The sequence below is a fragment of the Stegodyphus dumicola genome, chromosome 4, assembly GCF_044657685.1.
Source record: "Stegodyphus dumicola isolate Sdum_Otavi_A_Nest chromosome 4, ASM4465768v1".
In the NCBI taxonomy this organism is placed as follows: Eukaryota; Metazoa; Arthropoda; class Arachnida; order Araneae; family Eresidae; genus Stegodyphus; species Stegodyphus dumicola.
This window is the reverse complement of record NC_140771.1, coordinates 85,534,399-85,553,424: the sequence shown is the minus strand read 5'-3', so window position 1 is coordinate 85,553,424 and position 19,026 is coordinate 85,534,399. Positions and strand designations below refer to the sequence as shown.

Below are 19,026 nucleotides of genomic sequence, written 5' to 3'. Positions count from 1 at the left end.
CTATGACTCAAATTATACCAGAATACCAAGTTTTGTAAAAATCGTACGACTAGTTTTTAAAATATTAGCTCTCAAAATTTTAGCTCCTCAATGTTAATTGAATTTGGCAAATATTTATTAATATCTCTTTTTTTATTAAACTTTTTTGATTTTTTCTTCACATTTCGAAATTTAGGTTCATTCCAAATAAAATTTACCCATTTTTTGTGTTTTATTTTTTAAATTTCTATTTTTAAATAATTTTTATAAACTTTTCGAAAAAAAATTTGAATTATAACCTATAAAATTTTTACCATCATCATAAAGTAGGTGTATTTTTAAGCATATCTGCAAAAAATTAGACTTTTTTATTCAAAATTTTCTAAGATATACACGAATTTACATATTTTCACGCTTTGAAATTTGGCATCTTTTTTTCGAGTGATAATAACGCCAAATGTGGTCTATGGATTTTTGTTACACTGAATTGCCACAGCTATTTTTAACCTTAAATTTCAAGTAAAATTTTACGGAGAATTAATTATACGAAATTTTTTCCCTCAATAAGGGGTAATAAATATTTGTTAATACTATATGAAAAGTTATTTTTTTAAATTATAGATGATATTATTCAAATTTTAACAATTTTTTTAATTTTTCTCTTTCTTCCTTTTTTAAAAAAAAATAAGAGTACATTTTTCTAAGAGTAAATTTTTACCTTCGGCGTTTTATCGTCTGCTACTTTACTTCGTTTAAATCGAATTGCCTAAAACTGAGAATTTTCGTTTAATGTTTATTTGAATTTTATGAAAATATTTTATGACATTAACTGTATAATTTATTTCTAAACAAACTGTTGCTTTTGAAGTGGCTGAAAGAGCGGCAGATATTATCATCCATATTTTTAAAGTACAGTATATTTTTATAGAAACATAAGATTTAGAATAATCATTTATATAAGTCAAATTATGATATAAACATACAACCCTCTAGAGACTGAATTAGTGGAAGTTCAATGGTTATGTAGAAATGATCTGCAGCTACTTAATGGCTGGATAAGTAAGCAGCTTCTGTGGACAAGTAAGAATAATTATATAAACGACACACAACATTCTGGATTCAATTAACAACGAGGATACGATGTTTATTAAATGAATTTAAGATGTTTTAAAACATAAAAAATCAACTCATTTTTTATCCTAAAAATGTATTTTTGTGCGTAGCGTATTTTCATTATATTTTTAAAATTCTAATTTAGAATGTAATTGTCAAGAACTGAATCCTAATCATCAGTAATATAATAAGTAATTATTACGGTTATTAATAAATCCTTCTTATAAAGTAATTGCAAATATTTCAAAAAACTTTCTGCCTGAATGCAAATATTTCTCTATGCAAAGTTTTTAATTTTATATTAATTAAGATTGCACACGATATTATTTATTTGCACTTCAATTTTTTACCGTCAGCTCTAGTAGAAGTTACAAATCAATTATATTTAATTAAGGATTGGATTATTTAATTATGGCAAAGCACACGAGGGCTATCTGCCTAAAGGGAGGGATGCCTTCGTGGAGGACTTTCTAAGGTAAACTGGCTCGTATACACGTTACACATGGGGAAAACCACGAAAACGCCCATGGAGCCAGCCCGTTCGCGGGATTCGAACCTCAGACCGAACTACCAGTGCTCAGCGTCTTTACCGCTCGGCCGCTGGTGGGCTATTTAATTAAGGAACGACCATCTAAATTTAGAAACAGAGTACCGTAACAGCAATTTAATTATTGGCGTCGTATCTTTCATGTTACTCCCGATTGGCAAGCTACATGATTTTTAATGAGTATTCGGCTTTTGCTAGTAACTTCATTTGGAAATCGCGCTTAAACTAGGTTAGTTGGTTATTTGAACATAGAAAGAACATGGGAGCTATTAAGATGCTTTCATAGAGAACCTTTGTAAAGAGAACCTAACCAACTACGAAAACCAACCAGGCAAGCCTGGATTAGACTTCGCAACAAACAATTAGTATTTAACAATCTTTAAATGCTAGGCAACTGGTGAGGCTCCAATTAAATCTCTAATTTAATATTTTATTTGTAAATATTTAAAATATTGTTGTATACTTAGACACAAAAAGTAGAATTTTTGTTAACTCGGTTAGTAAACTACCAAGCCGTAGTGCAAATGAATATTGAATTTCTTTTGCAATAATTGTATTCACTTAATATTCTTGGAATATGAGCTAAAGAAGGAACGTCCTCGGAAGATTAAAGAAGTGTTTAAATCCAGTGATATAAGGTTTATTTTACAAGCTCAGGATCAAAACGATTCTGCAATTGCCTTAGTAGTTGACTTGTAAATGGCTGTGAATTAAGCAGATGACTTTTAATCTTACGTTTTCAGTCAGACAACGTATTTCAAATGTTTTGTATTGCATGATAATGCATCTTTTCATTATTCAATAACCAGTCGGAGAACCGCTTGTGTTTCGAAAATAAGTATGTGTACTCAATCGTCCTGCATGTTTTTCAAATTTGTCTTCTTGTGGTTTTTTTTTTTTTTTTTTTTTTTCTTTCCCAAAAACTAAAGTTGCCTCTCAAAGAAAATTTTTTGGTATTGAAGAGACAAAAGGAGTATGACATCTACTTTTATAGGCATGTCAAAAACAGATCTCTACAAGCCTTCTCTTCCATTACATGTTGTTTAGTCAGACAAAAAGTTGCATCAGCGTAAATTCTATAATCTATTTTTATTACACTCTGATTACTTTATTAACATACAGTGAATATATACTAAATCTTTTACTTCAGCTTAAGTAATGCGGAATTTTTGACGGAATTGTTGTCGGAACTAGGACTTAGATAAGTCAAATTAAATATTTCGATAACCCAATAAATTCAAGGTCGAATTTTAATATTTTTATTTTCGAAGGGAGGGGAAATTTTTTCAGTTTTGGTCCATTATATCAAGTATATTTGCTTCGATTCTTTATTTTTCCATAAAAGCGAAAAATTTACGCATGGTATACATATAACGCATAGCTTCAAATGAAAATTTAATAATATACGGTAAAGTTCCACATTGAAACGGTCACAAAATGAAAACTACTGGATCAAATGTTATCAAACCTGGTAATCGTGTAAAGGAGGTCATAGGAATTTATTTTCCGCGAAAAAAAGGAAGTTCCAAACCTCACCACCAGGCGGGAAATGGCGCTGTATGCAATATTTTTAAACGAAATATGGGTCGGAATCTAACTTAACCTTTTGTTACACGGGTTTAATATGTTGTATACCCTTAAGAAACTTTGAAGTAAGCAAATTACCATTTAAAGGCGTTAAATTCGATAAACGTTGAGTGCGCCATCCGTGTATGTGAGAAATTCGTCCGTGAAAACCACGAATTAGCGATTAGAAAATGTGAGATCGCAAATCACTCGCACAAGTGCGTACAATCTGGAAATCGTTTTCTTACAGATCGCTGATTTGTAATTTTTGAGCCTGAATTCGGCCCTAAAACATGAAGATACTGATTCAAAACGCTTTTAATCAATTTGGGCTAAAGAAATCCCTCATGTTATCTATCTAGTTCCATTGCATTCTCCTACTGCATTCGATTGCATAGCAGTCATTCAACACCGTTTAGTGAATGACAGATAGTTTTATAACTGAACCATTTTTCTCTGAAGAGCAGTCGACAGCTGGACCACTGTTATTGCAGCTCACTTAGAGTCAATGTTAAAATGTTTCGTGATACATGAACTGCAGTAACGTGGCATTTTAGATACTGCGATTTTTATGCAGGGCTGGGCCCCACCTCACGTGTGTCGCACAGTTACTTAGGCAACATTTCACGAATGAACGTCTTATAAGCCAACATTTCCCCTCTTCCCACCAGACCTCAACCTCTGTGACTTTTAGCTATGGGGTTTTCTCAAAAGCACTGTTTATGGTGATAATCTAAACAATTTGGCAGAAATGAAAAATGTGATACACTGACATGTCCGTAACATTTCTCCTGATATGATAAGAGCTGCTGTTGAGAATGCAGTAACAGGATTTAACTTGCTTTCGGAAAATGCTGGACGCTACATTGAACATGCTTTGTAACACATTTCGGAAAATATTAAACACATTTTAAACAGATGTTTTCGTGTCTTATTTCATTTAACAATCTTGTATACAGCGCCATTTTTCCCCTGGTGGTGAGTTTTTGAATTTTTTTTTTTTTTTTTTTCCGCGGAAAATAAATTCCCATAACCTCCTTTACACGATTCCCAAGTTTGATAACATTTGGTCCAGTAGTTTTCCTTTTATGACCATTTCAAATTGGAACTTTAATTATAATCACCATGTAAATTAAACTTTAAAAGTTTGACAGTTTGGTTCAAGTCCCAGCTTTAAAAATTTATATATAAATGTAATCTTTTATATTAATCCTCTTAGAAAGAATGTTTTAAGAAGCTAATATTTCTCTCGCGTTATAGATTGTATAAAAAAACATGATCTTTAATATGATTTAGATTGTTTCAGCCGATATAAGAATCGGGTTACTCGGTGGTAGAGAATAAACCCTGCTGGACTGTTTTATTTCTTTGTCATTTAGCAAAAATCTTTTAATTAAAATATTTATTCTTTGGACTTCGCTTTAAACTTTATAGTTAAAATGACTAGAAAATGAAAAGCTGTCTTCAGCTGAAACGCAATTCATGTAATTGATATTTTAAAAAATTGACAGGAATACAAAATTTATGGAAGTCTAGCTATCGAAAAATCTTAATTTTCTTCTGTGTGCACTGAAAATAACTGTAGAAGAAAGAAGAAAATTAGGGAGAAAAGTAAGCAAAAATTTGCAGGGAAATTTGGCTGTCAGACATACCAAGATGTTTAAAAAAGTTGGACGCTTTTGAATATACTTTCAGGATACTTCAAAGAATTTAGGTGTTCAAAGAGAAAACACTTGGACGTGTACACCAGCAAATACCATCAATTGAGCTTGTGGTTAACAGAAAAGACAAAAACGATATCATTGCAGATTAAAGTGAAGAGCGACTGGTTTTTAGACTATATGGTAGTATAAATTTAAATTACGTTATAGAACATCATATCGTATCATAAATGGAGAATCCCATGATTTTCTCATTCGAATTATTTGAAGATTCAGGAGTTTATCCAGTGATGTATGTGGATGTCACCTAAAGATGTTTTTTTTTTTTTTTTTTCCCTCCTGATGAAACAGCGGCCGAGCGATAAAGTCGCTGAACGCTGGTAGTTCTGTCCGAGGTCCGAATCCAGCGAACGGGCTGGCTGCATGGGCATTTTCGTGGTTTTCCCCATGTGTAACGTGTATGCGAGCCAGTTTCTCTTAAAAAGTCCTCCACGAAGGCATCCCTCCTCTTAGGCAGATAGCCCTAGTGTGCTTTTTCATAATTAAATAAACCAAAACCTCTTGATGAAACCAGTCTTTCCTTTCATCTCACACCTTCAAAATGTTTAGCCTCTAATGACTGATAAAGGCTCTGACCAAATATTGATGAAATGGATTGAATTGAATTATTAAGTTACGTCAAAGCAGGGCTATCTGCCTAAAAGGAAGGATGCCTTTGTGAAGAACTTTCTAAGGGAAACCAGCTGGCATACACGGTACACATGAGAAAATCCACGAAAACGCCCATGCAACCAGCCCGTGTACCGGGATTCGAACCCCGGAGTGAACTATCAGTGTTCAGCGAATTTACTGCTCGGCCGTTTGTGGGCCTTTATGAAATGGAAGGCGATAACTTTATTTAAAATGATTGTCAGAAATATCAAGTATTTCGAAAATTTTGATGCTTTTTAATATACTTGCGGAATGCCTAAAGAAAAAGAGCAATAATAAAGTAGAATGCCTGAAGAAAAAATAAATTTTACGGTAAAATTTAGTATTTGTATTTTTTTTTTTTTAATTAAAAATTTTTTAATCTTATGATATTTGATTCTTACGATTTCAAAAATAAAATATTTGACTAAAATATGAATAACATTTAAGAAGCCAAATGTAGGATAAAATTGTGTAAAGCAATAGGCACAATGATAAAACTGTTTAAAGCAGTGTATGAAAGTCATCCTAAGTTAAAATGTCGCAATCCTAAGTTAAATGTCTCTCTGATTTATATATATCTTTTCTGAACGGAACATTGAAAGGCGTGTTAACTGTGCTTTACTGTATTTTCTCTTTTAATATATGCAGTTTTCAAACGCATCGTAGTCTGGGTTACAAAGTATTCCTCCGAAAGAAACGCAATTCAAATAAATAAAATCAAATTCTGGAAAATTTACATTAATAAATATATTTAAAATGCTCAATTCGAAGGAATAAATAGAAAATTTTAAAACAATTATCTGAAGAGACAATGCAACACAAACAATTAAAATAAAAGTTAAGAATTTAAAAATTACCTAAAATAATAACTATGACAAAAATATATATAAAGAAAACTATTTGAAAAAATAAATAAATAAATAAATAAATAAACGCTGCACCTTTATTTACGCAGTTCGAATAGGTAAGTAGAAATTTTTAAAACAGTTATTCGAAAAAACCATCCAACTTAAAAAATTAAAATGAAATTAGAAAAAGAAAAAATTACTTAATATAATAAGTTATAATTAAAAATATAATATAAAGAATATTATTTGGAAAAAAGGAACGATGGTGACTTTTTTTCCTCTCACGGGAAAGGAAACTAGGTTGCCATATATTAAGAAGTTCGCCAAGTGGACTATTCTTGGCGCAAACTGACAAAAAAGTGCCAACATAAATTTTTGAATTTCTCCGTAAATTTCGCTCCAAATTTTACAAAATTTCATATTTATGCGTAATTTGAGTCGTAGAATCGAAATATGTAAAAAAATTGGTATGTTATTTCATAAAAAGTCCGATTTTGTGTCAAAATACCTATGTTAGAATAGTGCTATATATAAATCTAATACATATCCTAAGTCGCGCTTTCGAGACATGAAGAACGCAATTTGAATTTTGTCAATCGGCCCAGTAGATCGGGAGATATAGGACTGTCCCTTTTTTTTTTTTTTTTTTTTTTTTTTTTTTTGAGCAGTGTACATATCGATCTATTTTCATTAAAAAAACATCAGAGAATTGCACAACGTCAGCTTTTCCAATCTTCTAGGATTGAGCCAAAAAGAAATACAAAATATTAAAAATAAGCAACTTTAAAACGAACCAACCATACAAGAAAAATTTTTTCGCTTACCCTTTTCAAGAAAAATGTAAAGTCTGAGGGGTTTTATATATTAATTTATCTCAGGGGTAAACCCTTTTGGATCCCCCCTCATCTTTAAATAAATTTAGTAACGTTTTATACGGCGTTTCCGTAATATATGCAGAAAAAAGACTAAAACACACAGGGGGAAAAGCACTCGATTAAAAAAAGAACCACCACATAAGAACATTCAAACCGCAACAGAATTAACAAGTAAAAATAAAAAAATAAAAGAAAGCTTTTAGATTTTACATTACGCACAAAGGGGCGTTTTTTTAACGTTTTGTGTGTTACCTTTCTTTATCAAATATAATGTTCTTTACACTTAAACCATAAAATTCAGTTCAACAGCAATATCGCAAAGTAATTTTAAAATGAGCATATCTTTAGAACTTCTGATACACAGTTTTGCGCTCTGCACGTAATGTTTTTTTTTTTTTTTTTTTTTTTTTTCCGTACTGTGTTGCCGTTCTCGCTTTGAAATCTTTGAGTTTGCTAATAAAAAATTTGTTCAAGTTTTACAAAATATCAATCAGATAATAAAAAAAATTCCAAGTTTGGGCTTCCAGATGTCCATATTAGGTTGGAAACGTATGTTTTTCAAAATTTGATGGCTCTAGGTACCGTTGTTTTATCACAATGCGAGAAACATTTATGCAGATTTTTCAATATTTAATTTCTTTAAATATAACACAGGGCGATAACATTTAGTGGCAACAGAATAACAACACAGCTTCAAAACATCGGGTTAGCCATGTTGGCGCGTTTATTGCCCATTGAAAAACAATCGCCAAGCAGTGGGCTAAACCGCATTTTAACCAAATTTTATTTTTATTTTACAGAGATAGATAATTTGAATAGAAAGCAGAAATTTCATACAGCTAATAGCTGGTAATACTTCAGAATAACAATTTTAAACAATTTCTTACGTTGCTGAGCAACGGTTACATCATACAAATATGAAGCTGCCACTTCAATAATTAATATAGTTATTTGTTAAATAACAAGATATATATATAATATATTTTGCATCTCCGTTTCTACAATTAATTTTTCTCATCATGTACATAATTATATTTAGAAGTACCGTATTTTATTTTCTCAACTCTAATTGTTTTTTAATATTTTGCAATAGCGTTTAAAATCTTTCGCACCGTGAAGCTGCTAGTGTAAATTTCTGTATTGCGAACTCTAATTGAAACAAAATAACTTTAAAAAGAGGATTTTTTATGATAGTAGTAAATATGGGATGAAATATCAAATAAAAATATATAATGAAATAAATTTAGGGGATGAAATATCAAACAAAAATATATACGAAACTAAATTTAGGTGGATGAAATATCAAACAAAAATATATAAGGAAATAGATTTGAATTAAAATTAAGTTACTTGATTATTGCAGATTACAGAAGCAAACCTACAGAATTAATTTAAAGTAATTCTTAAAAATACACGATTGAAGAAACACAGTCTATTTCCGCATATGCGTTTTAATAATTCAACGCAAGTAAATAATTTCCCGCATATCCGGTCTTATCTGAATAACAAATCAGTAATTATTAATCCAAGCATTACTTAACACTTTCCTTTTGGACTATGAATATTGTTTAAAAGTTTATACGTTATTATATAAAATATGGATAACTTTATGAATAAGTTTATGCGTTGGTAAGAAATTTCTGTTAAATTCTGTTAAATATAAGTCTGTATTCGTCGCCAAGAGACGAAGCCTTACTGGTCATGAAAACTTTAAAAGTTATCTGAGCAGATTTAATTTGAGTTCAAAGACTTTTTGTGATTGCAGCGTTGGGGGCGAGGAAAATGTTGAACATGGGCTACTTCTGCGTTTCAAATTTGATAGATATGGAAACTGACATTTAAAAGTATTAACTGGCCTCCAGATTTTCATCAGTTTATTTCCCAGAAAAGTGTCTTTGACTACTTTTATAATTAGTTGTAAATTATTGTAACTCTTCCTAATTTTTTTTTTTTTTTAATTTTTCATTTACTGTTTGTTTTTTTGTATTGTGTCAGCAAGCTTACTCCATGTAATACTTTATGATACAGCGAGAGTTGTTTGTATTTTTAATAAAAAAAAATCTGATTTGGACACCGCATGACTTCCTTGTACGGCTAATTAAATTATGCACATTTTAGGCAGCATATCATTTAAACTTATTTTCTAGAATTCCATTACAGATACATTTCTCGTTTTATTATTTCGGTTCTTACTTCACGGCAAGACAAAAGTAAATATAATTCCAAAACATCTTCATTAAAAAATGTAAAACCGAAACACCAAACAGAGTTGAAAACAGTTATGAAAACAATTTTTACGACTAAGAAATTCTAAGCAAAAACACGCAATTCGGCCACCAGGCAGGAAGACATAGTTTTCGGTGAACAAAACTGAAAAATAACTTTTGGTACCACTTTTCAAAAACACACTGAAGTTGGTGCATAAACTGACTTAAATTCACTATTCTACTAACAGTTTCAAAAGTAAACAAATGGTGGCCTCGTTAGGCATAAATGTATGTATATTTCTCGCACTGTGATAAAACAACAGTATATAGAGCCATCGAATTTTGAATGACGTAATCCTCCTACGAATATGGGCATGTGGAAGCACAAATTTTGGAATTTGTTTTATTACCGATTTCATATTTTATTAAACTTTAACGAATTTTTGATTAACAAACTCAAGGATTTCAAAGCGAGCAATGGCAACGTTGTACCAAAAAAAAAAAAAAAAAAAAAAAAAAAAAAAAAAAAAATTTATCTCCAGCGCGTGAGTCTCTGTACAGGAAATGCTAAAGATATGCTCATTTTAAAACTATTTTGCGATATTACTGTTGAACTGAATTTTATGGTTTAAGTGCGAAAAACGTGATATTTAAAATGAATGTAACACATAAAATGTTTTTTTTTTTTTAAAAAAAACGCCCCTTTGAACGTAATTTAAAATCTGAAACATTTCGGAATTTTTTCTTTTTCTTTTTGGTACGGTGTTGCCATTGCTCGCTTTTAAATCGTTGAGCTTGTTAATCAAAAGTTCGTTAAAGTTGTAGAGACAGTAGGTTATTTCGAAGCAGGCGAGATGAAAAATGAGCAATGCCCTCGCTGGGAGTCGAATCTAAACCTCTCGAATGTGCTACTGTTACATCACAAAGGCATGCAGAAAGGAGGGAGAAAATACCTTATATACTCCTCCTTTTAAAGAGCGAGTGGGATCATCAAATGCTGGTGATAAAGAATCATCATCGACCACCTTTTTTAGTTCGGGCGTTACTGTAGAGAAATTAGGTTATTTCGAAGCAGGAGAGATGAAAAATGAGTAATGACTTCGCCAGGACTCGAACCATGAATCTCTCGAATACACGTCGACCGTGCGTGCTGACCACTACACCACGAAGGCGGGAGAAATACCTTATAAAGGTTTACAAAACATGAAATAGATAATAAAAAATGTCCAAATTTGGGCTTCCAGATGTCCATATTCGAGTGGAAACATGTGTTATTCAAAATTTGATGGCTCTAGGTACCGTTGTTTTATCACAATGAGAGAAGCATACATACACTTATGCAGATTCTTCATTATTTAATTTTTTTTAAGCATAATATAGGGCCTCCAATATTTGATGCCAACAATTTTTAAAGTGAACCGACATTTGCAGTGAACCAAAGCAAAATGCCAAATCGAAATTAACAGTCCTTCAGGGCAAATTGCCCCTTTGGGCTGGACGGGAAGGAAAAAAAAAAAAAAAAAAAAAATCCTATTTTAACGGTCGCCCAAAAGTTGTTAAGGTTTTTTATGCTATCGCTCAGGTTTAGCAGCATATGTTAATAATTGAAGAATAAGATAATTAAGAAGTGTTTGCATACATTTATATACTTTTTTCCAGTCTTTTCTCAGTTCATCTTTTTAAGTGCCAACTTTATTTATTAAATATCCCGTTCTTTGCATTTACACCACATAAAATTCAATTCACCAGCAAAATTACAAGATATCTGAAAATAGTCTATCTTCAGAATCTCCGAGAGATTGCCATAAATATTTTTTATTCGTTATATTATTTCTTTAAATCCTAGGTGTTCGCGCAGCCAGCCTCCTAAAATAATTATCATAAATTAAAAAAAAGTAAATAAAGATTTTAATGAGTGTAGCTAGTGTAATTTCTTAAAAATACTAAATATTTGCAATTGCGTATCTTAATGCATGCCTATTTAAATCAATCACATTAGAAAAATACAAAAATTATTCTTAAAGGCAGTGTTTATTACTTTTAAATCGCTCAGTTTATTACTCATTATCATTCCAGATTAAATTTGAATGTATCTTCAGCTTTAGTGAATGGCAACACGCTAGCGCATGGAAGATAAAAGCATTTTATTGCCGGCTGCCTCAACATATTGATAATAAGATTCCATGATAAAAGTAAATATAATAATGCTAAGATAATAATAAATAAAAATATGTTTCAGCTTATTGTTGCATTACAATATAATTAAGGGTCTGTGAGATCCACTTATGAATATTGAATTATATTTACTATTTTGTAACATAAATGCTTTCCAACATAACTTTGCTTATTGGAAATTGACTGAAAATCAACAAATATTCAAAGATGAATTTTCATACAATTAAATTTCGGCAACATTGGAAATTAATTTGCATGCTAATCCCATTAATCTGTCTGGAAGGATAATGCCAGTAATCCTTGAGTAATGTTAAAAAAGTTTTTTACGATTCTAAAAATCAAACACTTTCCAGCGTACCTCAACGTTCGTTCTGAAGCATTTGAAATGATTTTCACTCCACAATTTAATAACAAAGACAGCATTCTGAATTGTTGAACACATACACCTGCACATTTCCTCTTCAAAAAAAAAAAAAAAAACTTCCGCCCAACGTGGGGCTCGAACCCACGACCCCGAGATTAAGAGTCTCGTGCTCTACCGACTGAGCTAGCCGGGCGTCGCTCACAAATGGTAACATCGCTACTGCATTGAAGGAAAGTTCTCTTTTCTTCCCTCCTTTATCTAAGATGATTTTGCTTATTAATATCCTGAATAATTTTTTTAAAACTTCTGACTTAAGAGTTTTCGTAGCATAACTGATGATTTAAGATTGCTAAACGTAAACGAAACTTTTCAAGCATAAGTATGCACAAGTGGCGTCATCTATCGACGAAAATACAAACAATTTCAATGTAGGCTGTATTTAGAATGCGTAAGAAATACGAACGCTAATGAAAAATGGATCTACAGCATCATCTTCCCGTTATTACAATTAACACAAGTAAGTCAGTCAATACATTATGCATGCACTACAGAAATTATTAATGATTCAAAGTTACATGTTTTAATAACTAACTATTAATACATATTCGAAAATAACATGCACTCGAATCAGATCCTTCATATATTTTAAGATCAGTTTTAAGAAACAGAAATGTAGGTGAATATCAGATGACAGCATGATTCTGATTAGAATGTTAACTACCTAATTATATACAAGAAAAAAAAAAGTTCTACATTATTGCTTATTTATTGTCACACATAACCAATGAGAAGTATGGGGGGATACAGGTTTAAACTAAAATCGCTTAGCTACACTTGTCTATTGTTATTAACGGTATATATCCAGCTTATATATCTGATAAGTACCCATATTATTTAATTTTTAAACAGTGTAATTATACAATATAATTTAATAATTTTACTTCTTCCTCTCATCCTACAATTTCATTTATACAAATACAGGATTATAAGACCCTACTATATTTTAGAACCAAAGAAAACAACTAGCATTGTCTTAACTTTAAATAAGGTACATATATGGAATGGTGGATTATCTAAGCATTCATTTACTGAAGATAGGGGGGAAAATAATTAAGTACCCAAGAAAATAACAAATTGTAAGTTTTTTTATTCATGATTTTTTACTGTAATTTACATGCATTATAATCTTAAATACGACCAAGAACACATAATAACAGTATTTGTTCACTATTCTTATTCCATATTCCTATGGCATTTTGAAAAGTCAATTTCAAAAGAAAGGTGCACTATATAAGAATTTCAGAACTTGCAGATAAAAGATGCCAACATAGTACAGATTAAGCAAGGACATCAAATATAAATAAAAAGCTAAAATAATATTCAGCTTTGCATAAAAAAGAATATAAACTTTACATACAGGTTTATGGCAATATTTATATGCATATAAATATATAAAGGAAATTGTCTCCCTTAAAATTATGACTTTTCAACTTTTCTGAGAAACTTCATGATTCTAAAATTTTTAAATACTATTATAACAGTTTCCTGCCTTACTCAAAATTCATTTTATTTTAAATTCTGATTACGCATAATGTTGACAAAAAATGTCTTTTTAAGTTAGTAATTTTGAGTTCATATTTTTTATCTTACATAAATTTATTAGATTTAATTTTTTAATGTGCTTTATAAATTAAACAGCAAAATGTTAAGAAAATGTTGGTAAATTCCAAAATTTAAATAAAAGTTATTTCTTATATTCTTGCACATTCTGCACTGGCTCTGTTATTTTTCCTGAGTTTCCAAGTAAGCGTAAATCCTGTACTAACAAAAATCTTTATATAGCAAACTAAAATGTTATTCAAAGATGAGGAAAATTGTTGGTCATAAATATATAATCATGATTATAATCCAAAGAAAAAAAAAAAAAAAAAAAAAAAAAAGAATTTTCCTTAAATAATCAATTTTTATTACCATCATCAGTGACAGTTAGCTAGAACTTCATGCTTTACCATTATAAATAATTTCACACAAGATGAAGGACATTTTTTGCTTGCTATTTAAAAATATTCGTACCGTAGAATTTAATCGAATCAAAACTAAATAAAATATATTTACTTTACGTTCTGTGATATTTTATTTAAAAACATTCACAATGCAGAATTTGACTGAATCAAAAATTTAAGTATCATTTTTTTTAGTTTATAGGTACCTAATTATATAGATTAATAGTTATTAATTTTTATTCTTGTACACATAAATAACAACTTAATAAAATTAAATGCTGATAGAATAAAAGAAATTAAAATCTGCTTTATTGATTTTACAGTTAAAAGACTGTTGCTCTATAGACTACATATAGATAAAAATACATTTTCCAAAATTGACTAACACAAATTTTGCATAATTATATTCATTGTCTAAAAGATAAATTCATAACAAGCATAACATTATGAAACAAAATCAAACAATAAACTATGTATCCCAATTTAATAATCAAAAGTTGAAAACTAAGTCTTTAATGAAATTATTTTAATTATTTAAAATACTTCTTTAGAAATCTTATAAATTAGAATTTCTCAGCAGAACTATGATTATCTGATTAAAGTGACAATGCATTCAGAGCATAAAAGAAGGGTTTCCAAAAAAAAAAAAAAAAAAAAAAAAAAAAAAATTGCCTTTACATTGATGTAAAAAATTCCTTATTATTTTATTGTCATAATAAATCAGTATTCATTTTGAATAACTGATTGCCAGGAAAGATTTATCCTAATTACATACAAATATGATATTGCTTTTTAAATAAGCATTTATAAAGTATTAATAAGTATTTATAAGTTCCAGGAAAGATTTATCCTAATTACATACAAATATGATATTGCATTTTAAATACACATTTATAAAGTATTAATAAGTATTTATAAATATATCTTACTAAATATCAGTTTCTTTTGTGTAAAACCACTGAAAAAGAAAGTCATGAGAGTATTTAAAATGTATCAGAAATTCATAATTTTAAACTCCTCTTTGGTTTTTCTAAACTAGCAAATGAAATCTGATAGTTTTAATAAAAATTGGCATCACAATGTACAGATATGAAAAATAAATACAAATTGTCTAGTCCATCTGAATGAGTAAATCCATTTAAAACATTTTTCTACAGTTACTTTTATTTTATAAGGATATATTTTAACAAAAAATAAACAATAAAGATTCATTTCATGTATTTGTGTACAAATTAATATTCATAATTATTATAATTTGTTTTCAACCATGTTAATTTTTTAAAATCTACAATATTTTTCACATTCTTTGCAAAATAATGTGAAATACTGAAACTGCAGTGACATAATCATGCTGTCCTTTGATTTTTATTTCTATACACCCTTCAAACACTTGGCATGCAGTATCCTTATGTAGGACTTTCATTCATCCAATCTTCTACATTCTTAATTAATTAAAAATTAATGCCTTATTTAAAATTAGAAAATATTTTAATGATTATCTGTAATCATTAGGGGAAAAGTCCTTCATAGCATATTATAGACTTTATTATCCTGCTTTTAGTTACAAATTTTGCAAAATATTGTACCAATTTTCTGTATTCAGACCATTTAATTAAAATTATATTACACATAAATATCAGGTTTATTTAACATTTAATAAATATCTAACTCATATAATCTTTATTTACCAATACTTAAAGAATGAAATACTTATCTTTGTTAGATATTTAAAAGAGTGATTAAAATAGTTAAAAAAAAGAAATATGCTAAGTGGCTGATTTTAAAGAAGAAAAAGATCAGTAGGCATTCATAACCACTGCTTAAAACAACAATTTATTTACGTGAAAAACTTGAGTAGTATAGTATATTTATGCTCAGAGGAAGTATTCTGAAGGAGATGCATGATTTTTCTAATAAAAAATTAGGTAATAAAAGATGGTGAAGAATTAGCTTTAAAAGTTTAACTATGCATTCATTTAATAAATTTTTAAACTTAAAAAGAAGTTTTTGGTGGCATATTTATAATTTAATATAATGAAATACATCGAGGGAATTTTCAAGGCTATTAGTACCCATTTAAAAACATTCTCACAAAAGACAATAAATAAAAATTTGGGGCTAGAGTAAAAGCTATTTGCGCGTTCATTAATGAAATGCCAAATACCGTAGTCATACCAGTGTTTTTAATGAATGTTAGCAAAATTATGCCAAATGTTATAATTTACTTCCTGACCGTTAATACCGGAAAATATATCGCGCTAATATTAAGAGTTATACTCAAAACTCTATTAAGAACTATATTCAGTATTCGATAATTTATAAACCTCTACGCCTGTATTAAAAAAAAAAAAAAAAAAAAAAAAAGAAAAAAGCAAGCAGAAAAGTACACATTCTTCATCCAGTTCTGTACTTAAATTATTAAAAAATAATGTAGTCTTACTGCGCGCAGAAGTTACAGCAATCAATTCAGCTGTTTGATTAACATAATTATTTTCGGAATTTTTGGGGGCGAGTCATGTGTTTGTGAGCTGAATAAATTGACTGTAGATTATAAACAAGATGCATATGGGATGATTCACTTTATTTACGGCTGACACATCCGCTAAAAGAAACATCTACTAAAAGAATGAAACTATCCCGCCATCAGCAACAAAATTTACGCTATTACCCGCAGATGACCTAAACAAGGTCAAAAAATGCTATAAACAGCTTTCTAAAATTTGTCTCGTATATGAACGGTAGTTTATGATAAATACTTACCATTCTTGAGCACATGGGTCACCGTTCGTTCGTTTCGGTTTCTTAAACTAGCCGATTTCGATGCCATAAGAGCCAGGTGGTTGAGCAAAACAGATATAGAAACGATCAGCAACGCAGTAAATTTACAAAGTAAACAAATGCATTCTATTATAGGATAAAGTTTAAGAATTTTTTAACCAGTAAGTTACAGGCTTTCATGCTTGCAGTTACGAGTCAGTTCGCATTTATTTGCATTTGTATCAGAATCAATCACTTTAGCCCTATGCGTTGCGAAATCTCTCTTGCACAGTTACAATGTCAACAACTGCTCAGAAAACTTTTTCCCCACTCAGTCAGACAACTTTCAGTTGACAGCCCAATTTTCCCCATTTTTCCTTCTGGCCTTGAAATGAATTGCTACTGGCAATGAAAAATTTACGATATGGGTAAGTGCCATAGAAATTAGAATGTAAATTAAAATGCGTTATTTGAATTTCTTGAACATATATGATTTGCAATTAATACTCTGTACAACTTTTAAATAAGAAATGATACGTAAGAACATAAATAGATAAAATGCAGGATACGTAAGAGCTTTTAAATATAACGGTACTTAATATATGATCTAGTTTTAAGGCGCTTAACTGCCTTTGGCTACCATAAACATCAAAAATTATTTGCTACATATAAATAAGGTAATTAACTCATGCACTTTAAATTTTCCTTTTTTTTCATATACATGTAGCAATTTATTGAAGCTTTTAATAGCTTCTATGCAAATGCTAACGAGTATTGTTAAAAAAAAAAAAAGGGTCATCCTGACATGAAAAAATTCCAGGTCGTTAGTTATGAAAATTATTATATAAATTATTCAATCAATCAGACACAGGTCCCTCTTCTTCAGCAGTAAAAATTTTCATAACATATTCAATGAAATCAAATTAGTATTTCAGTAAAGCACTAGCAGATAATGCATTAACTGTGGTAAAAAATGAGTCATTGCTAAATACAAATATTAGCCATTGTAGTAAAATGTGAAACAAATTTCTGGAAATCATTGATAAGCAACAAAAATAATGTCCAACTCAAAGTAATTTTAAGGATGTTATATCTCCACCTTTCTTCTTAAATCTGTTTTAATACCATCTTCCATCTTAGAATTCTAGTCATTTATATGAATTTTTTTTAAATATTTAATTATAAGTGTCAATAACTTAGAATATTTTAAAAATGTTAAGAAAATTATACTGCTACAACAAATAGTACATAAATATAAAAGATAATCATCAATAGCAGATAGTTCCATCACTAATATGAAAAGCTCTAGAGTGAGCATACTGAAGTTTTTATTCTTGTACACACAAAAACCATAGTCTTCTAATTTGAGATTCAATGACCCCTAAAAATTGGTAGTTAGGCTTTCAAAATTTATTTGCTACATAATATAAGTATATAAACTTATAATAGGCAATGACTACTAAGATAGATTTCCAGTACTGCATTTGAAATAAATGTAAAAAATATTTATATTATCATTGAATTTATTGCATGAAAATATTTGTGCAGATAAGTGCAGATAAGTGTAGAAAATAAAATATTTTCACGATAACATTTGTTATTCTTATTGATGACATGTAGAAAATATTTCCAAAATACTGTAATGCAAATTCGTTCAAGTTCTGTCTTTAAACATATCTATTGTAAAGTACACATTTGGAACAGCAAATTGCCATTAAATATATTTAGTCAAATGTGTCTCAGAATATATACATAGTGATCAAGCTCCATATGGAAGTATACAAAATGAACTTTCCAATAAAATATAGAGAGAAAATAATCTCTTCTTATAAAAAATCCCCCAGTTATAACACTGTCTGATACTAAAATCCAAATGCAGTGGGTAAAATATACATAGTGCATATCCAGATCAAAAGCAATTTTTAACAGGCTTATATATCCAAGCAAAGATATATCAAATATCTATATAATATTGATATATCCAAGCAAAGATATATCAATATCTTTGCTTGGTGATCGAGTTCACCCCCTTCGGAACATAAGCTGATTTAATATCGTCTTTGCTTTTCACATTTGCAGACACCATTGTACTTGGCATATGATAATAGCCAATTTCCAGATATGCATGCAATCTTCATAAGTTTCAACAATCTCTTTTTTTACCTCCATGGTTATTCTAACCATTTTCTTCAGTGCTTTACTTTTCTCATCAACTTTCCTAAAACTCATAGTTAATGA

The 19,026-nt window shown here is 29.6% G+C and overlaps 1 protein-coding gene and 1 non-coding gene across 2 annotated transcripts in view; both read right to left on the bottom strand.

The window, feature by feature from the left end:
- LOC118190065 (ribosomal protein S6 kinase alpha-5-like) overlaps positions 1 to 17,081 on the bottom strand; it is a 480,169-nt gene extending 463,088 nt beyond the window's left edge. The window contains exon 1 of the mRNA XM_085815143.1: positions 16,792 to 17,081. Within this exon, the coding sequence (XP_085671269.1) occupies positions 16,792 to 16,858 (67 nt within the window). The 5' untranslated portion in view covers positions 16,859 to 17,081. The remainder of the gene's footprint in view (positions 1 to 16,791) is intronic.
- Positions 12,149 to 12,221, bottom strand: TRNAK-CUU (transfer RNA lysine (anticodon CUU)). Its single transcript has one exon. It is a non-coding gene; the product is annotated as a tRNA-Lys (tRNA).
- Positions 17,082 to 19,026: the final 1,945 nt, after the last annotated feature.